General features: G+C 40.4%; 1 protein-coding gene across 1 annotated transcript in view; it reads left to right on the plus strand.

Annotated features, from left to right (window-relative positions):
* Positions 1-23,159, plus strand: part of man1a1 (mannosidase, alpha, class 1A, member 1) — a 161,224-nt gene that overhangs the window by 119,378 nt on the left and 18,687 nt on the right. The window contains exon 5 of the mRNA XM_039781595.1: positions 12,581-12,675. Within this exon, the coding sequence (XP_039637529.1) occupies positions 12,581-12,675 (95 nt within the window). The remainder of the gene's footprint in view (positions 1-12,580; positions 12,676-23,159) is intronic.

The raw sequence follows: 23,159 nt of genomic DNA on the forward strand, positions 1-23,159 counted from the left end.
ACTGTTATAGAGGGGTGAAGGAACTAGAAAATATTCACATTTAAGAAGCTGGAATCAGATAATTTTTACTTTTCTTTCTTAAAAATGACTCAAAACTGATTTGATTATCAAAATAGTTGGCGATTAATTTAATAGTTGACAACTAATCGATTAATCGACACATTTTTTGCGGCTTTAGTGAGAACCGGAACTACCAAATAGAGAGCCAACTGTAACAACAGCTGTTGTAGTAACCGATGTGTGTAATTGCAGGTCTGTGCTTTGTTTGTAGTTCCTTTATGGGTACCATAGACCGCTATCACTGGACGTCTTTCTGTCAGCCTTTCTCTGGCTCCGTCACTTTCTTTGCGAACAGCAACCCCCATGAATGATGGTTGGGTGTTTGTGTGTCCTTTTGTGTTTCATCACAGCTGACAGGTGACCCCTCCCTGCCGAAACACCAAATTCACTCAGGAGTCAATCTCTCCCTCTCTCTCTCTTCATTTCATCATCCAGTCTCATTAGCATTCAAACTTCCCCTTCACCTGCAGCGCTCTCTGGTAGTTGAGTGGGAGTCAGAATTTAATTATTTTGGACAGTGAAAGGAATTCTTGGGTGCTCCCCCTTTAACACCACGGTGAGTTACCCAGGAAATATTTGCTCTTGGAATGAATGTATTCACCTGGTCCAGAAAAACCTCAGCTAACACTGAACTGTAGACGGAACGTTGCTCTTACGTTTTCACCAGCATTTCCATATTATTCAGATGTGACTTCCATGTACAGACATCAGCTCCCTTGGTAAATATTCTGCCGGGAAATGTTTTAATACCTTAGAGACATTTGCATGCCAAACCTTAGGGGATGTCAGCTATATTTGCTCCTGCTTAGCAGGGGTGTTTGATATCAATCATAGCATCGCCATGTCGACCTGGATGGTTCTGCATCGATGCGGTGACAGACCATAATCGATTAATGGTTTATGATGTTACTTTTTTTTTGTTGCCTTTTGTCTGTTGTCTGCTGTGTTCAGACTCTGCTATGTTTAGGGAGTATCCATTTTAAGAGCAGATACAGTAAAAAGGGAGAGTTCATATATACTGTATGTCTGACTGCTTGAATTTGAAATGAAAACCATCTGTAGCAATATATAATAATGTTGACGAGGTGACGCACCGTGATGCATCGGTATCAGGGCTGGACTGGGACAAAAAATTGGCCCTGGCATTTTTGGCCCAGGCAGCCCACACCCACTGTGATTGGTCAGACACATTCCCTGCAGACAGTCCTCTTAAAATATGCGTGCATTCTATTATATGAGTTTCCTAGTGTTCAGCGTTCATGTGATCGTTTGGATCCTTTAAGAGGGGTCTCAAGACTTATCTGTTGATCTTACACTTAAATAATTCATTCATTCTAAGAGTTATGATTTCTATATTTATGGTATTTTTATTATTTTTTGATATTGTATTGCCATTATTGTTATTATTACTATTTTGCTTAATATTGGCTTAGCAATTTTAAAAACAGTTTACTGTTAATTTTAACTATTGTTAAGATTCATATTTTGTCGCTTTGGACACAAGTGTCTGCTAAATACTATAACCATAACTATAACCCTTCCCAAAAGCTACAGTAAAGCTGAGAGTAGTATATGCCCTGGAAAAGAGCACCAATACAAGAGAAGCTAATTAAGCCATTCAAGTAACACTGATGCTTGTATCAACACTGACTTTATAGATCACACAGACTCCTGCTCAGCTACCCAACAGGCTAACCGCTAGCATTTTCAATGTAAGCTTAAACAGTTAGGTTACCTGACAGCCACTAACTACTACTAACTACAGCCAAACTGCTTGTTATCGTTATGACGTGACACACGCACATGCACGCACGCACACACACACACACACACACACACACACACACACACACACACACACACACACACACACACACACACACACACACAGCCTCCCTCCGTTCCTGACAGTTAATTTGCCTACTCCTTACCACATCGTCATCTACTCTCTCTTCCATCTTTTCCTCACTGTCATGGTCACTCTCCTCCTCCTCAGCTTCTTCCCTGTTGTGATGCTGTTTCTGCTTCTCTATAGCCAGCCACCTCTCCTCCTCCTCGGCTTCAGGTAATGCTGATGTTGAAGCAGCTACTACAGCCCCAAACATGTCAGACATTTTGGCACATTTTGAGGAATCCGCCTGTAGATTCTTAATCTTTTTCTCCTGTCATTTCTCTGCACCTCCCTTGCGCTTTGGTGGTCGTTTGTCCATTTTAACGTGAATGCTAAACTTCCAGCATAACTATTACAGCTCACGTCTCAGGGCCGGGAGGCGTGGCCATAGTGGGATTCGTAAATTTGCGGCCCGGAGTGGGAAGGAGTTTCCTGGATTTCATTGGGTCAGGCCAGTGCCAATAAAGAAAATCAACCAATGGGCCGCTGTGAGTTCTTTATGGGCCGGCCCGGCCAAAAAATACAAAAAGGCCTATTTATATCGGCGATTCGGCCCAAAAGTGCGTCGGCCCACCGGGAAAATGCCCGGTGTGCCAGATGGCCAGTCCAGCCCTGATCGGTATATCGAATCGATTTGAATCGTTGACGGGATAATCGTAATGGCATCGTGACACCAGTGAAGATTGACGCCCCTACTGCTCAGTCATGAGTTATGAGTTATGAGTCTGCTGGAGAAACTATGTAAAGTAGACACTGTTGTAAGTTATATGAAGCACGTTGTTCTGCATTTTGTTCATTAATTTGCATATCAGACATCATTACGTTACTCAATATTTTTATATACGCTTTTGTTTCCTCTTCTTTCTTCTCTTCTTTCCTAATCTTTTGTCCTTTTCTTTCTTGTCCCTCTCCTCTCCTTTCCTCTTGTCTTTCCTGTTTCTCCTCTCCTCTTTCTTTTCTTGTCTTTCCTTTCTTTTCTCACCTCTGTCTTTCCTTTCCCATGCTCTCCCCTCCTCTTCTCTCCTCTCTTGCCATTTGCTTTGCTTTAATTATTACTAATTTGTCTCCTCAAGCCCGTGTTTACTTTTCCTCCACCCTTCATCCTGTGTTTTCCCTCCCCGAAGCAAGTTATTAAACCCAGCGAGAGAGAGAGAGAGAGAGAGAGGGAGGGAGAGACTCTGACAGAGAGTGGAGAGGAGGACAAGAGCAACCATTCACAGCAGGCTTCTTAACCACTGAAAGCTGTCCCCTCATCAGGGGGGTGTGTGTGTGTGTGTGTGTGTGTGTGTGTGTGTGTGTGTGTGTGTGTGTGTGTGTGTGTGTGTGTGTGTGTGTGTTGCCTAAGCCTCTCCAGTTCAGCTGTCAGGGCAGCATCCTGCAAACGGGCCTCATTCAGCCGACACCGAGACAGTCATTCACTGGCTTACTCTTTCCACATTTAGTCTGCACTCATTCTTTATATATATATATACATACATACATACATACATACATACATACATACATATACACACACACACACACACACACACACACACACACACACACACACACACTCACTCTCTCTTTTGGGTCCTTTTCTAATGCTACTTGAACATGGGAATTTCTTAATTTGAATTACTTATAATAATTTTGGTAGATTTTGCTGAGAAGTACATGTCTTATTTATCTGTCATTAATAAAAATAAAAGCTTTATACCAGTATGCATCTTTGGGTAGCACTTGTCTCGAAGCATCCTTGAGTGCATATTTTTCATAAGAATGCAAAAGGTAATATTTGGCCTTTTTTATAAATGAGGTTATGATGCCAGAATATAAACGTGGAGATAATGACTGACAGTGCTGCCACCGCATAAACAGGGCAGTAGATGTTGTGTTGAAAATGGGATTTGTTATATTCGAGAAGCAGAAAACAACAAAAGTATTGATGAAACAGATGCAAAACTGAACCCTGCATTCAACAAAAATAACTTAAAATTGAAGAAAAAAACAACAACATTTGGCTATGTGTATGAAAATACAACTGGCATTTTATAAATAGATTCTCTTTTTTGTGTGTGTGTGTGTGTGTGTGTGTGTGTGTGTGTGTGTGTGTGTGTGTGTGTGTGTGTGTGCGTGTGTGTGTGTGTGTGTGTGTGTTGTGTGTGTGTGTGTGTGTGTGTGTGTGTGTGTCAGTTAAGGGACTAGCAGATAGATAACTTGGCGGCAAGATAGGAATTGAAAGAAATAGGAAAGAGTTGAAGAGGAAAGAAGGGTTTCATAGATGGATGAATACCAGTGAGAGTTGGAGTGGAAGAGGGGAAACGAGGAGGAGGAGTAGGAGGAGGAGGAAAGCGTTTCAGGTCTCCTGGAGTGACGGGGGTGTCAGTGAAATGAGGAGGAACGAGGAGATGATAAAGGGCAGAGGGAGATGAGGCCAGTGTGTCAGGGTCCAGGAGGAAGAGAAGGCAGGCGGAGGTGTCGGCACGCGTGGCTCGCTCTGTCCCCGCAGACGCTGTTGTATTCTGGGCCACATGTCCCACAAGACTTGCTGGGTGATTCGTCTTAGTTAGGGAGCTGTCCAGGCGACTCGCTGCGGACTGCAACACATTATCATACACACACACACACACACAACGCACACACACTGCAATTCTGGTTCGAGAACTGGACCTGGAAACCTGATTGGGAGAACACACACACACACACACACAGAATCCCACATACTTAAAATGTTAAAATCCTTGTAGGGACCTTCCACTTCCATCGTCTTACTCTAAACACAACCTCATCCATATTCTGTACACAACTTTAACCCCAATATAAGCCTTAATTCATGTGATTTATCTTCGTATAGGGGCCTATACACACATGTGGCCCCACACATGTCAACTATGCTGTGTAACATTATGGAAGCAAAACAGGGGGAGGGGCAGGGATATATGTCTTCAAATAGTTTTGACCAACTCTATCTATCTAGATAATTTCGAGGCAACCTTTCTAATCATTTGTCTAATTGTGGTTTTATTGATGTTGCTGGGTCTCCACATCTCAGTAATTAAGTTGGTGAGAGCTCTATTTTCACTCCATAGCTGTTTGTAAAGTTGCCCAATAAAAAAAGAAAGAAAAGACAAAACAAAATAAGACCAAGCTTCAAGAAAACTCTCGTTTTTGTAAAGTACCCTCTCTCCAGATCGATGTGTTCAGATGTCCGTTCCGGTTATTGGTTTTCTTTTTACAAACGCGGCTGGTGAACTTCTACAAGGTGTGCACTAGATTAATTGACTCTTTTGTTCACGGTGTTTCCGTGAGCGTTCATATTTTGCTTGTCATTGACGTCATCTTTCTTTTCTTTTCCTGAAATTTGAATCTGTTGTTTCCAAAAAGACAGAAAGACGTGTCGGTGACAGCGGCTGCATTGTGCTTAACGCTCCATTGACAGTTGGCCCCTTCGCATTGTTGACAGACGAACCGATCCATACCTTGTGGAAATACATCTGCCATGTTTGTGTTAGAGCTGTATTGACTTATCTGATGTACTCACTTCCCCTCAACCGTCCCCGCTTACTTATACTTCATTTAGTCACTCACGACAATGAATAATATCCCACAAAAGCCTTTCAATAGCCTCTGGAGAACTTGTCTGGATCAAGTGGTTTTATATGTACTGTGAGGTAAAAGAAAAAAACAATCAAGATTTAATCAACACGTCTTTTGTGTTGCTTTGAGGCTACTGGTGTTAAATTCTCTACACAAGTGGTACGTCTAGAAACAGATGTTTGACTCCGGGCCACTGAAATCTGATGTTTTCAATTATATTTAATGTGTTGAGTGGTTGAAGGTCCCATGGCATGAAAATTTCACTTTATTAAGTTTTTTAACATAAATATGAGTTCCCCCATGTGGCTAGAAATGGTGACAGGTGTAAACCGAGCCCTGGGTATCCTGCTCTGCCTTTGAGAAAATGAAAGCTCAGATGGGCCGATCTGGAATCTTCTCCTTATGAGGTCATAAGGAGCAAGGTTACCTCCCCTTTCTCTGCTTTGCCCGCCCAGAGAATTTGCCCCACCCATGAGAGAGAGACATCATGGCTTTCAAACAAGCAAAGTGGCAGTTGGTCAAGGCCACACCCCAGCCTCCACCTTGCCCCCCCTCCTCTCTCCTCCTCAATAGCATTTAAAGCTACAGACACAGAAATGGCGCATCCTAAGGAAAGCTCATTGTGGGACTGGCTCTAGTGGCTGTAATTCTGCACAAAGGCTGAATTTCGGGAAAGAGACTTCAGATACAGTATTAGGGGACCACTAAGGTCTATATAAAAGAGACTTCAGATACAGTATTAGTGGACCACTAAGGTCTATATAAAAGAGACTTCAGATACAGTATTAGGGACACTAGTTTATAAAGAGACTTCAGATACAGTATTAGTGGACCACTAAGGTCTATTAAAAGGCTTCAGATACAGTAGGGGACCACTAAGGTCTATATAAAGAGACTTCAGATACAGTATTAGGGGACCACTAAGGTCTATATAAAAGAGACTTCAGATACAGTATTAGGGGACCACTAAGGTCTATATAAAAGAGACTTCAGATACAGTATTAGGGGACCACTAAGGTCTATATAAAAGAGACTTCAGATACAGTATTAGGGGACCACTAAGGTCTATATAAAAGAGACTTCAGATACAGTATTAGGGGACCACTAAGGTCTATATAAAAGAGACTTCAGATACAGTATTAGGAGACCACTAAGGTCTATATAAAAACATCCAAAGAGCACCATGTCATGGGACCTTTAAAATGGTTTCTGCTGTCTCTTAGTTTTCTTTGTTCTGGAAATATCTTGAAACCTAACCTTTTTTAGTCCTACATTTAGAGTTAACCCTAAACAAAAATAGTAGCCTTAAAATACCGCACAAAGAGGCTGAAATTTCTTCAGTTTATACACACACACGAATTACACACACAAGAAAACAGGGGTTTACGAGGTGGTAGACTCGTCCTTTTGGTTTTCTTTGTCTTTTTCCCCCCTCTCCGTTTCTCATTCTTTCTCTATCTCTCTAAAACACACTTTATTCTCGTCCTCTTTCCCGTCCTCGGATTAAGTGACTTTGTGGAGGGCGAACATAATGGCCATGACTTCCAGAGAAAGGGAAGTAGAGCAAGTTTTTTTTCTCTCTCTTACTCGTTCTACCTTTGTTTTTTTTCTCTTTTCATTACTCATCTCAGGGGCTTTAACTCGGCCCGTTGTGTCTCTCTTTATCTCTCCGATGAGTCTCGGACCTGAATCCTCACCGTTAGTTTGGTTGTTTCTTTGTAGGGCGAACGATCCGTTTATCTGTATCCCAAAACGCCTGCTGTGATTAGGCTATTATTTTACAGCTTTGTGATTCATATTGTGGAGACGTTCAGATTTGAGGCTGATGTTGGCTCTTTGAAAGCCTACAGCAAACTTTATGATTTGAAGCTAAAGCCAAAAGCTAATATTTTGTTATTTAATATAAGTTCAACTATTTTTAGGCTCTACACTAAAACCAAAGATCCTAATAGGACTTCCTCTAAAAAGAATACAACTTATTCAAACATGCTTCCACATTTCAGTAGTACATTCCAATTTAATCATAATGCACTTGGATGACTGGATCAGATGTTAATGTTAAAATAATGAATAAAATATTACCCTCATATGTCAGCCTGATCATATTAGCACCCATATACTGTTCACCAAATCAACCTAACAACTAACACTGCCTTTATTTATAAACGTTGTAAATATTTAATTAAAGGTCCCATGACATGGTGCTCTTTGGATGCTTTTATATAGACCTTAGTGGTCCCCTAATACTGTATCTGAAGTCTCTTTTATATAGACCTTAGTGCTCCCCTAATACTGTATCTGAAGTCTCTTTTATATAGACCTTAGTGGTCCCCTAATACTGTATCTGAAGTCTCTTTTATATAGACCTTAGTGGTCCCCTAATACTGTATCTGAAGTCTCTTTTATATAGGCCTTAGTGCTCCCCTAATACTGTATCTGAAGTCTCTTTTATATAGACCTTAGTGGTCCCCTAATACTGTATCTGAAGTCTCTTTTATATAGACCTTAGTGCTCCCCTAATACTGTATCTGAAGTCTCTTTTATATAGACCTTAGTGGTCCCCTAATACTGTATCTGAAGTCTCTTTCCCGAAATTCAGCCTTGGTGCAGAATTACAGCCACTAGAGCAGGCGTCTCCAACCTTTCTTCATCTAGAACGAAAGTGGCCATGAGCTACTTGCATCACATCACTTACATTTATTTACATAACACACATAAGCTAAATGAAGCTACTGTTTGCTGAAATTGCAATACCCAAAGCTTATGAAAAATCTTAACTTCACGTCAAGGTTCATGACTATTTTGCACTTCTTTTAGCCCACATAGTTATAGCTACATCACTGAACATTTTCCCATCAGGGTCCAAGAAAAAATGACCACTTTACACGTCTATGGCCCACAAAGTTAGCTACCTCACTTTTAATATGAAAAATAAAATATAAATATAAAAATGGTAATTTTGTGTCTCAGTTTGTAAACCTATTGGCGAGCTACTGGAAACCTGCTCGCGAGCTACTGGAGCTACTTGTTGGAGACCCCTGCACTAGAGCCAGTCCCACAATGAGCTTTCCTTATTATGTGCCATTTCTGTGTCTGTAGCTATTGAGGTGGAGTGTGGGGGTGTGGCCTTGACCAACTGCCACTTTGCTCGTTTGAAAGCCATGATGTCTCTCTCTCATGGGTGGGCCAAATTCTCTGTGCGGGCAAAGCAGAGAAAGGGGAGGTAACCTTGCTCCTTATGACCTCATAAGGAGAAGATTCCTGATCGGCCCATCTGAGCTTTCATTTTCTCAAAGGCAGAGCAGGATACCCAGGGCTCGGTTTACACCTATCACCATTTCTAGCCATTGGGAGACCATAGGCAGGCTGGGGGAACTCATATTAATGTTAAAAAAAACTCATAAAGTGAAATTTTGCCATGGGACCTTTTAAGTTACGTGGATGGGAAAAAAGCTTGAGGTGGCAACACTCATCCTAGTTTGCATCCCGTAAGAGTCAGAGACCAATTTAGAGAAAAAGGGAAATGTGTTTTTAATTAGTTTGGGGAGAAAGTGATCCCTCTTTTAGTGGCAACACGTGTCACACATTCAAAGCCTGCAGATCAAATCACCTCAGCAGTATTCCAGTGAAACCCTTGAACAGTATAAGATTGTACTTTGATCATTAATTGCCTCGCACTCAAAATTCTTTACTTCTCTTTATCAGTTCACCTATTATGAAACCTCTTCCTATCCTTATCACAACATGACACGTACTCAGAGGTACATTACTTATTAAAATAATAGTCATGCAGATTTTCTTAGTCTCTGTGAACATTTTGGCAGTCAAAACAGTCAGCTGGTGGCTCCAAAGAAGGGACTTACCAATGCCGATAATCCAAATAATGATTTATCAGGTTACCTAGAAATAAAAACACAACATTTTCCTGATGGATGAATGTGATTATTAACATCAGTTTTTACTAATGCCATCCGCCACAAGCTTCATGTGCGTGTGTGTGTATAATTCACTTGCTTATTAAAAAAAGCTTGTTGGCAGACTGCTTGATGGCCTTGGACACAGGGTGTGTTTCATTTATTCTTCTGTGCTTCCCTGGGAGTGTTTTTATTTTGCCCCTTAGTGTGCTCCTGCCATTATTAAAGGCATTAATCACTTGGATTCCATGCCTTGTTACGACACAATCCTGCTCCCACAGTGCCGGCCGAAACACACACACACACACACACACACACACACACACACACACACACACACAAACACACACACGCAAACACACAAACAAATAAACTGGGGTAATTTGGTGTCAACAGTGTCACCACAAATCTTAGCTTGAAAATATTATATCTTGTAAGTCCTTTTCAAATAATATATTTCAAATAAATACGTTTTGAAACATGAAGATATAAGAAACTTGTGTGTTTGTGTGTGTGTGTTTCCAAAGTCCATAGAAAACACTCCTGGCATCTGAAACATATGGGCATTTTAAACTTGATCTCCCCCAAACAATGATCTGATGTTTAATCTGATGTGCTCGATTGAAAAAATTCTTAGTCGACTAACACGGACTCAATTGTATCGACTAATCGATTAGTTGATTTAATCGACAGATCTGTAAATCTGAGTTCATGCAAAAGCACCACTTTAATTCTTGTGTTTACCAGAGATGTGCTCGTACGTTTCTTGGAAATAAGTCATTCAGTATGAAAAAAAGCATCAAACATGACTAATCGACTAAAGAAATCTAAGTTGACTAAGACCAAAACGACCGATTAATCGACTAATCGACTAAGAGGGAGCAGCCCTAGTTTAATCTCGTCATTCTGACACGTATCCTCATTCCACATGAATATCACGTTCCCGTTGCCTCTCTTCATCGTCCGACTCACAGTAACCTTTTCCTGCCTCTGACTTTTGAAGGAAAAGCTGTTGCATTGCCATTTTGTTTTGACAAGTACCCTCTCGAGTACCTTTTCCTCCCCTTCTTCCCCCCGTCTCTCACACCCTGCTGAGTGGTAGATCCTCAGGGAACAGAACTGTTCCCTGAGAGTGTGGTCTAGACCTACTCTATATGTAAAGTGTCTTGAGATAACTCTTGTTATGAATTTATACTATAAATACAATTGAATTGAACTGCCAGCTTGCTGATATAGTGTATGTTACTGTACCACCTCTGTCTGTGTATGAGAGGTATTACTACACTGAAGGAAAGTGATGGAGGAATGATAACAGTGGAGACGACTTCATGCTTGTACCATAGACTGTATATGACAGAGTTAGTTTTATAAGGCTTACCTACTGCACCTTTTAAGCTTAACTTACAGATATATAGTTAGCCTTAAACTGACATTTGGATATTTGACTTTCTGCTTGCTGTACACATAACATTAGGCAAAAAGTAAAATTAGGGTCAGGATCCCACAGTCTCCCTATTCTTCCTGCCGATTCCTCACGTCTGTATCCACTTTTGTGTTCGTAAAAGCTCAGTTTTTCTGGTCGGCAGCTTATGAATACTTAAGTTATGGGTTATTTACATCGTTGGTAGTGTATATCACCACACAGCAGCTTTTAGGCATTTTTCTGTTGTTTTCTAGCAGACGGAATTGACGAGGAGGCACCTTCATGCAATACAAGTCAGTGGAGAGTTGTTTTCCGGTCTGGTGGGGGCGGGGCTTAAATTCTTATCGGACCTGCCCCCACTGCTAAAAAAATTCCTAAAGGAGGCCCTGTTAGATAGTGTTTAGTACTTAGCGTTCATCTTATATGGCTGTTGTGTACGACAGGCTGTTTGTGTTTAATTCGCAGGTTTGACCATTTTTATTCCAAATTCCGACCTTTCAGGTTTACGGTGTTTTTGCCATTTCTGGTGGAATAAATCCGTGCCACAGGAGCACTCCTGCTCTACATCAAGGGTCAGGGATTTAAAAAATAAATGCCATGTGGATTGCAGTAGTAAACAGAAAAACAAACGTCACGCTCGCAGCAGCAGCAGCGCCAGTCAAGCCGCCGAAGCCTTGGCAACGGTGTCAAACTGTCCACCACGCCTTGGGCCAAATCCCATTCTATCCCAACTGCTTGACTAAACTCATGCCATAAGCCAAATATGGAAGTACTTCATCGTTACAGCCAACAAAATCAGACACCCTAAGAGACACCATAACCCCTCAGCTAGAACTGATACAAAGCTGTCCCGTCAGATATGCGAACACAAAAGCTTGGACCAGGGAAGAGAATTCAGTAGCTGATAGGTATTCAAGGGGAAGAAATGTGTATACATTTTAAAGAAAATGCTTGAATTTCCTGTTTTCTTGCACTGTGTACATAACTGCAAAATTCATAATTGTATCAAAACGTTTCACTTTTGAGATGAGTTTGTCACTTTTGTTTAGTTCCAGAACAACAGACGTGGAAAATGCATGCAGGATTATAATTATCGCAGCAGTTGATAACAATTTAGACCTTAAATTAGACGTGTAGTCAAAATAATCAGCAATTATTTGGATAATATATTAATCAAAATATTTTTTTTTATTTTCAATTAGCATTGCCAAATGTTGCTTCCAGCTTCTTAGATGTGAAAATTTGATTTCTTTTCTTTGTCCTATATGATAGTAAACTGAACTTGGGAGGGGGAGGGGGGGTGGACTTTGGGTTTTTTGGACTCTTGGGTGAATAAAACAAGCCATCTAAACACATCACCTTGGGCTGTGAGAAATTGAACAATCAAGGAGTCTATTAAGCGAGAAAATAATCGGCAGGTTAATCCATAATGCAGATAATCCATAGTTGTAGCCCTATAACAGTTCCAATCCCATGGCTTCCCTCAGTAATACTAAAACGCTGTAGATAGTGGAATAACAACCACACTATTCTTGAGTAATGGGTCTGATACTGAATGTGGTTGCCCGTGTAAAAAATACTAAAAATGCGTGCTGTGGTTAGTGATTTTCAAGATCACTAACTTGTCAGTGTGTTGGTCAAGAAAATGGGGGAGAGAAACCTATTTTAATGAGATGCTGTCTTTCTTTCTTTCTTTCTTTCTTTCTTTCTCAGGTGTACCGTAAAAAGGCGGTGGAGCTGGGTGAAAAGCTGCTGCCAGCCTTCAAAACGCCCACCGGCATTCCCTGGGCTCTGCTTAACCTCAAGAGGTAGAACACACACACACACACACACACACACACACACACACACACACACACACACACACACACACACACACACACGCATACGCATATTTGAGTGACAGAGGAAGCAGAGCAAGAGTCTCTCCCTTTGCTCTCTCTCACACACATACACAAACACACCCTCTTTTACTCTGGTGGTATTTGAAGCAGCAGGTCTGTTTTTATGGTTTTGATACTTAAAAGAGATCTGTGGTCTGAGGCTCGATGTGAGCCGGGCGAACACAAGCTCCTCTCTGTTCCTCTCACACACACACGGAGCTGAGATGTTTTAGTTTTACATGACGGAGCGTGCTTGTCTGACAGGAGTTGTTTGGTTTCTCATCCAGGACGACATGCCAAGAACTGGCTCGAAAACTCAACTACCACTCAAAAGACAAACCGAAAGTTTCTAAATACGCTGACAAGGTTATAGGCCAGAGTCGGCCATTATAAATGCGTTGTGACAGCCTGTCAAGGGGGCTGCCGCTGGGTTGGACTGCTACACACAGACGTGCAGAAACACACGCAAGTTAATGACAGAGATATAAAGCCAGATTGTCCTTTTTGATACAGCTGGATAAGATTCAGTCTGATTTTACAATAGAATTTGTACAATCCATTTAAAACAATCTTTTTTAACCTAATCTCACTTACTTCTACTTAAGGTTTTTATTTATTTCTTATTGGATAGCACTTTATTTACTTTATACACTTGCTCTTTTCTTACTCTTATTTTACCTTGAATGTGACTGTGAGCAACTGCAAACTAAATAATTTCCCTGAGGGGATCAGTAAAGTATTCTGATTCTGATTATTGATTCTGAGGATTTATTTCTCGTGGAATTGATCCACACTGCAGTGCATACATAGTATTCTTCGGAGTGTCTTACATGTTGACGAACTTGGATTTGTATCTACTGTAATTTGGCATTAAAGTGCCAAAATGTGAAGCTACTATATGTGATGAAAACCTCGCTTTGGAAGTGGTGCATTGAAGTAGATAAAAGGAAATAAAATGTTGAGAAAAAAAACTAAACCTACTTCCACTGTCCATGTTACCTACTTGGATAACATCGCAGTAACTTCATTAAACTTAATTCAGCTTTTTATCAACAGATAGACTGATATACATCAGTCACTGCTGTGTTTTAACCATTTCCTGACCTTAACTGAGTAGTTTTAGTTGCTTGAACTAAACCATACCCTATCTATATTTAACGAGTACACATGTGACACAATATCACTATTATAGGGAACATTTATCGGTCTGCCATCCTCCACAGCCTTTGTCAGTCACAAGTGATGAGAAGAGCACTTTTTCCTGCTTCCATTTTCTTTTTATCAGTCTTTCCCCAGAGAGAGACACAACACTGCTGTTTGTCAGACCTTAATTAAAAGGCAGGTTGTCATGACGATTAACGTGCTGTGACAAATTTCATTTTCGTTGTGTCTATATGGGTGAATGGACTCTGTACACCCTCTTGTCCTCCTCCTGAGAAACACCCCAGGGAGAGTGTGTGTGTGTGTGTGCGTGCGCGCGCGCGTGTGTTCACGTGTGTGCGTGTTCACATGTGTGTGTGCGTTCACATGTGTATACGCATGCATCATCCCCTAGAGGCCTGAGCAGATTGCTGGTGATGATGACTTTACCTGCATGACTGAGCTATGATAGCTTAGAAGCACACACACACACACACACACACACACACACACACACACACACAACACACACACACACACACATTACAGTAACACACGCCCAGCACCACAGTTAATGCTAATGCAACACTGAGCAGGGAACTTAAACTGCTAAAGTATTTCTAGCTGAAAATGTTCTTCTTGTATGTGACATGTACACATAATACCAACCAGTCATCTGTTTAAATGCATGTTTTTCAATTACACGTACTGATTCCTGGAAATGACTTTGTAGGAGCATAAATTTAGACCCGTCAAGCTTTTGCCTAAATTGGCGGTTACGCATGCATCTCTGCACATGCAAATCAGGGGAGTCCAATATGACCAAGGAATGTTTAGGACTGCAAGTCATAAGTAATGAAAAGTTGGTTTGAGTCCACATGCTTTAAATATAGAGTATCTCATTACATTACACTGTACTGTTTGCATGTCCAGTGAGTTGCTGTTTGACCAGTTCTTATAACAAGGTGTCATTCATTCAGGGATGAATTTTGTTAAAATATGGTTTAATAAAAATAATTGTGAGTGAATATATATATATCTGTGTAGTAGTTTATATGATAACCGTTTGTCTTTATTTATGTGATTTGTGCATTGTGAGCTATTGAATTTGTGTGAGGTAGTAGAGTCAATGTCCTTTAGTTTTTTTTTTATTATATTGGCATATTTCATCTCCTTAGAGCGTATCCGTTTCCCATCACTGCTCTAATTGGTCCAATCTGGGAGGAGATTGACGCTCTTTTTTTTCTTTTTTTTTATTATTATTTTTGTGACATATATATATATATATATATATATATATATATATATATATATATATATATATATACATATATATACAATATATATATAATAAAACGAACGTCCATTAGGCATTTAACAGGTGTTCTCAGTGTACCCGCGGTGACCCCTTTATGCCATTGCTAATTAGGCTTCATTGTTTATTGTAGTTATTTCATTGGCTTCGGCTGTTGTTATGGGAATGACTTCCCTGCTGTGCCTATAGCCTACAGCTGGCTACCAACATCACACGCTCCCAGCTCATAGTGCTTTACATCACAAACCTCCAATTATCATCAGAATGCTAATTTCAAGGAAATGAGGGGGATTCAGACTTAAAAGAATACAAGTAGACAATATCATTTGGATTGCTGTGTTAATAATTAATATGAAAACGGTTTCCAGCTTAAAGCTTTGCATAACTTTTTGATATTAATGAACGTCCGTTACATTCAAGCCGTTGCCAAATGAGTTGCTACAGCGCTAATTAAAACTATCAGCTCCACACAACTCTCTCTCTCTCTCTCTCTCTCTCTCTCTCTCTCTCTGTATTTCTCAGTCTGGCTGTCTTCAGAAGATTGTGTTCGTGCGCAGAAACTCGAGTGAAGATAATGGCCTCTTCTGAAGACTCCGTGTTTTTCTTTTTAATCCTCCGTGTCCTCCTTGTCCACAAGTAACTACAATCACGGAAGGCTTGTATCATGTGGACGCGCCGACAGTTTTGTTTTCGTTACTTAGAATTCCTCATGGGGGGAGACAGAAACTACACACTCTAGCTTTAATGAGATCAAAACACAGCTCAGAAATCAAATGTTGTGGGAAAACACAACTCTTTACATCTCTTCAAAGTCTCCCTGTTTGAATACATTTTATTCGGTTGGTGCCGGTTAGACAGAGATGGAGGGAGAGACCGATAGAAACACATCAAAAGTTGTCATAAATGGGTAGTTGAGAAGAACCATCAGTGAAGTGCTTTTGAAGCAGTGTACTTCGGAGCTGTTAGACTGCCTACACAACCTTGACCCAGATTGTAGCAGAGTAAATCTGTAAAACACACACAGGCTCACTTGCAAATGAGGCCCAATTATCATCTCTTCCTTCATCCCTATTCCCCCCCCCCTCTCTCTCTTTCTCTCTCTGTTTTACTCTCAATTCCTTTCTTCTCCTTCATTTGTCAGAAAGCTTTCTTTTTCACATCCCACTCTCCTGTGTTCCCTCTCCGTCCTTCCTCGGTCCATCCATCTTGCCTTGAGTGACCCAGTATCTCCTTCAGTTTCAGGACATCATGCTGTAGGTTCTGTACACTCCTCTCCATGGCCTTGTTCTCTTTATTCCCTCTCTGCAGTTTTTTATCGCTCTGCCCTGTAGCTATCTTAAAAAAAATAAAAAGAAGAAAAGCGGCAAAAAAACAAGGCCACAGTTTAAAACTTGTCGTCGTTTCTACACCAAGTAAACCTGGTTTTTTTTCTCTGTTGCTGGGTTTTAATTTCAGAGAACAAGAGGAATTTACTGTCTTATTTACTTTTTGTTCTTCCTTATACCCAAGTTCAACAAAAGGAGAATGTTGTCACATGTTTTTAGTTTATTTCTAAAGATTAAAACTTTGTATTGAAGGCCGCTACTAAATAAGTGCAGACTGCTTCAATAGGTTTTGAGTTATGACGTCTGGTTCTTTAAATGGCTATCGGAGTAATGTAACACCAGATTTAGGTGTCAAGATGAAGTTTCACCTCTGACCACAGCTAACATCACTGGTGTGATCGGAAATGCGCCCTGTTTCACCTGTACCCACGCCCAGCTGTGATGTCACGGGGTCCTAAGGTACACCTGTACATCACTGCAGCAAGGCGAAAAGTTAAATCACTGGAGGTCAGAGCAAGTGGCAGCAGATCATGCATCAATCATCACATCCATACATATATTAAATAGACCGATCAAGACAATACAGTAATAAATCAAATAAATAAAAATAAAAAAATATTAAGATTGGCATCTGAGCCATTTTTTTCAGTGCCTGCTTAAAACCTCCTAAACTTCTGACCATCTTTAGATTTCCTGGCAACCTGTTCCACAGGCTTGTTGCTACATACAAAAAGGACTCCTTACCTAAATTACTCTTAACTCTAGGAGGCACAAAATCAGTAGAGCTGCCCCCTGGGGGAGTAGCTGTGAACATCTCTCATTCTGTTAAAATAATTGATTAAATATTTGGGGACAGTCCTATGTACCATGCACAGGTGAATCTGAGAGACTTGATCTTCTACTTTTAACCACCCAATAGTCTCAAAATGATAATCTCATGGGTAGGTTCAGGATAAGCCTTATAACCTTATTTTGAGCAGTCTGAAGCCTATGTTTCAGGTGCTTTAAGACACCATTGTACCATGAGCAGCATTCATAGTCAAAATAAGGCTGAATTAGAGCACTTGCCAGAGGCTGGCCCTGGTCTCTTAAGCCCCCCCTATGTTTCTCTCTCTCTGTGAATAAACCCATTGATTCCCACTAACTGAGCAGAAAATGTTGCTAAGATCTGATTGATTTTTCCGTTTTGATCTGCCACAGACTCCGGCCCCAACATAGCAAATCTGGTGGCACTGCAGCCAGATAGACTTAGGAACATTTGTCCCTGAATTCAGCTTTGATCATTCGAGTAAAAGAACTACAAAGGCAAAAAAAAAAAATAGCTTCTCTGAGTCAAGATGACTCTTCCAGTGAAATATTCTGTTGAATGAACACTATTAGAGAAAACTCTCCTGTTTGGTTGTTGTGTGTTTTTTTTCTACTCTCCTTTTATTCCTTCATGACTTAATGATTTTCAAACGTTCATCAGAGACTTGTGGAAGTAGAACATTTATTAAGTATGCAACCGTTGGTGAGGAAATATTTAATTCAGTACATTCAGTCAAAAGATGTTGTGGTCTAGATGAAAAAGTTTGGATTAGAAAAAGTTCTGAACATTGTTAGCGGTTTTAAATGTACTTCATTGGTATTAAATCAAAACACAGGCATTAACAGGTAATTGACAACTAATATTAGAGAACTAAATGCTGCATAGGTTTGTTTTTACTCTGGGAAAACCTCACGTTTTTCTGCTCTGTGAAAAATGTCACTTGCCTTTAAGTTATTGAATAATGATACACTAAGCCAGGAAAGGAAAAAGTTTTGGCAAAGTCGAGTAATAATTGGGGGATGTAACAAATGTGTCATATCCATTTCATTGGATGCATTTCAGCACAGTTGAACCATTTATCCCATAACATTATCACGTGTAAATAACAACAATTTTGATCTTATGTATTTGCTCCAACTTAGTGTATGAAGTAATCAAAAGATCGTATGAAACAGAGCCATAATGAAAATCCCTTAACAGATGCTCTGTCTGTATCCATACTGTATGTCGATATGTGGCTTCCTACAACATTAAGTTGCTGTGGTTTAACAATGGAAGCCACAGCAGTACTTTACAAACTAACTGCTTCGCCTATTTCCTCTGACGCTTTCTTTCTCGCTCACTTTTTCACACAAACACACACACACACACACACACACACACTAGTTACCCAGTCGTTATCTGCTTCGGCCAGTATGTCCCATAGCTCTTCTATTAACATTCAGACTGATAAAGCTCTTGCAAATCACTCCCACTGCACTGCATACTGACTGGCCTTAATGGGATGAGGCATTGTGTGAGTGTGTGTCTGTGTGTGTTTTGGGTTGTGTTGAGGTATCTGGATCCGTGCTCCGCCCTGAAATGAACTGTTCATTCCTCTCTACAGGCATCATGGTGATCGTTGTATCCCACGCACACATACACACACATCAAATTTTGTTTCACTAATTGACAAAAAAAGCTTTGAAAAACGCTAAAATGTAATTTGCAAATGCCATGCTTACAAAATACTTTTGCTTCAAATCACCAATGGCAAAGAAAGTTTTAAAATGTTAGGTGTTTATTCAGACTTTACTCTCACAGAGAATTAAAGAGCTACATATATACATATATAGATATATACACCGTATATATCTTTAAGTTAGCTGTCCACCATCACATCCACTCAAAGAAAGTGTCTGCTTTCCAGCCAGATGACTGATAAAAAAACAATGTCATCATCTAAATGACGCTGCAAAGTTAAAGCGAACTCTGCCCTTTTTTTTATCTCCATAGAAAGAAATATCAGTTTGGGACAGAATTACTCCTTCAGCTACAGGCTCTGATGCTGAAGCAATCAATCCTTAGCTCTTGGGGTCCTAGAGTTTGATTAATAGGCCTAGATGGAGAATGGCTCTATTAGTACAGCTTAGAGAGGTTGTCACACTGGGTGACCCTGTGAAGTAGCACTCTGTCATGGAGCCTTTTTTTCTAGATGTGATAGGAAAATGAACTAGCTGTGCTTAGTAAAGATCAATGGCAGCGTATTAACATTTAAGGCAGCTGGTTTGGATCTTCATCTAGAGCTGCAACAGTAGAATAAGTAGTAAAAGTAGAATTGAGTGTCGTCAGCATGGCAGCAGGAGAAGTCGTGAAATGTGGAATGAAATGATTAAAATCCAGAAATCTAATGAAATTCTACTCTGACGGTTTCTTTCTTTGGTAGTGTGGTCTCACTTCCAATATGCCAGTGGCACAAGTCTTGTAAACAAACAGATAACCTGTTATACCTGTTACCAGATGTATGTTTTATCACCCGAGACAGTGTTGTCTACAGCAAAAACACGTAATGGTAGAATGTATTGCAGAGGAGCAGTGTTGTGTCGTCCTAAGGGACAAAATTGCTTCTTAGGGCACTTAATGGTGTTTTGGCAGTTTTCAGCAGAACTGTGTTAACTACTGTGGTCTGATTCTGTTTGTGCTGGTTGATGGGTTCAGGTTAGGTCATGTTAGACTAATGGGACTGAATTTAGAACAAGCTGTAAAACAAAGAGGGGGTTTAAATAATTAATGCGTTTATAGAACCCAACCAATACTGGATTTTTGAGGCGCTACCAATATAAATATTTTAGATAAAAATCAATGTATCAACTCATATTTATGAACAATATTTTTACTTTTTAACTAAAAAATATCACATATCTTTTATAAAGATCCCCTAAAATTTGGTTTTTAAAAACTGAAATTTAAAAAAATTAACCTGGCAGCACTCTCTGGTCGAAAATGTAATGGCGACACGGTTTCTGAATTACTACAAATGTATCTTTTGCATTTGTGCTGCTATTTCTTGTTTCTTATCAGCTGACATATACAACAGTAGTCATGATATCACAGATGAACTATTAAAGACGGGCGGTATATTGTATCGGGGCGAGTTTGAGTGTTATTTTTCTTTTTTTTTTTTTTTTTTTTTTAAGAAAAGTTTCGCGGCCTTCATTTTCAGGTTAAGTTATAATTATTTTTAGGGTGTGTCAGGCGCCTAACACTGGTTCTAGGGCTCTTTACCCAATGGACAAAGGGAGGAACCCTTATAGGTGTTCTTACCATGGCCACAGTTATGAGTACACACCTGTACATACAGCAGATACACAATCACAGTGTTGGTAGTAACACTGTCTCACTACCCTGAGGCTCTTTTTAACAACTGGCAAGAAAAGTCTGGCATTTAGGGTATCCAGAGATTTTTTTTTTTAAAAGCAAACACAAACGCACACACTTGCTTTCAGTGCAGCTCTCCTCGGCAGTAACCTCAGGCAGTGGAAGGCAGCCATGATTTAAGGCCTCTAATTAAGTTGCTAACTGTGAATCTATCGCAATTCACATTTTCTTTGCGCCTGGAGAAGAAGTACAATAGATTTTAAGACAAGGGAGGAAGAGATATTGAGGGAAGAAAAGCAGGATGGAAACAGAGGTCATGGCATAGATGAGGAGGAGGAGGAGGAGGAGGAGGACAGACACAAAAAACTGGGCGGAAATATAGACTTCATCCAGATACAGAGTACAAATGAATTGAAGGAGTCCTCCGAACATAGAGGAGCATGAGAGGGCGCTTCCTGGCGTGACATGCTAATTTATGGAGATGGAATGCCTTTTCTTTTTTTCCAGGTTACTGCTTGGCACCACCGAATTAAAATTACTGCTGTTGGCGCTGCTGAATGGACTGCAGGGTATAAAACTAGCAGGCTAGGATTTGTCATTTCACAGCTGGCCAGGAAAATGGCTACGGGTGTGAGAGGTTGAATAATAAGAAGATTAGACACCCCCAAAAGGATAAACCAGATTGACCCTAAAGAGGACTGGAATATGTCCTCCGATGCGAACCCGCATAATTCAAAGTGGCATCTATCTGTAACGACCCAGTTTTTTCTAGGTCAAGACTTTGGATCCATATTTGTTGCACAGACCCTTTGAGCCCTTTTTGTTGTTTCGTGACTAAACAGCATGGCAGAGAACACGATGTCAGATTATCTTTACAGACATTCCCACGATATAGGTTGTTGAAGTGCTCTTTAAACTGCATTCATGAACAGTCCAGCTGTGACAGAGATAAGTATAAGAAACGTTCATTTCTCAGATGTCTCTTAGAAGCCCCAGGATGTTTGTACTGTAGGTTTCTTTAAAACAACTTGGTCAACTACCTTGCATCTGCAGTTTGATCCCACGTAAGATCTTAGCTAGTGTTTGGTAGCTTCTAAAACTTGTTTCATCGTGGAAATTGGACTTCATTCTTGACCTCGGAAACAGTAATTGAAAGAACAAGGTCCATTTATCATCTTGCTCAGCGTATGGAGTTAGCTTTGTTTTTCCAGTTGCCATGGCGTTGTTGAAGTCCTTTTAAAAGCTCAGAGAAATTTCCACTTTCCTGAGCTTTTTAAGCATTTTTTGTCCTTGCTGAGATTAAGATAGATAGATAGATAGATCTTTATTGTCATTTTATGTGATACAACGAAATTCTGTTGGAGCAATTCTCTCCAAATAATAGCATAGAGTAAAAAGATAAAGATATACACATCCATATACATAAATACGCACATACATACATACATACATACATACATACATACATACATATATATACAGAGTAAGAAGATAAAAATATATATACACATATATATATATATATATATATATACACATACACATATGCACATACACTAACACATTCTCAATAAATAGATAAAACAGCTAAAACAGTAAACACAGCAGTTATTGCACAGAGTCCGATTGCACTGAGGGGGTAAGAGGGAGTAAGAGATGTGTGTATTTTTATTTATTCATTTTATTTTTTATGTGTGGATGCGTGTATGATTTTTGTAATATGTTCACAGCTCTGGGGAAGAAGCTGTTCCGGAGTCTATTTGTGCGTGTGCTGGGAGTTCTCAGTCTGCCTGAGGGGAGGCCGGTGAACAGGGAGTGTCTGGGGTGTGAGGTGTCCTGCCAGATGTTTGTGGCCCGTGTGAGAAGACTGCTTGAGTATAGTTCACTCAGGTTTGGTAGGGGGGAGCCAATTATTCTATCAGCCGTCTTGACAACCCGCTGCAGGTCCTTTTCTTTCTGCTGCTGTGAAGCTGGAGTGCCACATGGTGCAGCAGTATGTCAGGGTGCTCTCAATTGTGCAGCGATAAAAGCGCGTCAGGAGTTCCTGAGGGAGCCCATTGCGCTTCAGGGTCCTCAGGAAGAACATCTTCTGCTGGGCTTTTTTAATGGAAATTGTACCCAAATGCTCCTTTTAAAGGTCCCATGGCATGAAAATTTCACTTTGAGTTTTTTTTAACATTAATATGAGTTCCCCCAGCCTGCCTATGGTCCCCCAGTGGCTAGAAATGGTGATAGGTGTAAACCGAGCCCTGGGTATCCTGCTCTGTCTTTGAGAAAATGAAAGCTCAGATGGGCCGATCTGGAATCTTCTCCTTATGAGGTCATAAGGAGCAAGGTTACCTCCCCTTTCTCTGCTTTGTCCGCCCAGAGAATTTGGCCAACCCATGAGAGAGAGACATCATGGCTTTCAAACGAGCAAAGTGGCAGTTGGTCAAGGCCGAATTTCGGGAAAGAGACTTCAGAT

This window comes from Perca fluviatilis, chromosome 18 (genome assembly GCF_010015445.1).
Source record: "Perca fluviatilis chromosome 18, GENO_Pfluv_1.0, whole genome shotgun sequence".
Taxonomy (NCBI): domain Eukaryota; kingdom Metazoa; phylum Chordata; class Actinopteri; order Perciformes; family Percidae; genus Perca; species Perca fluviatilis.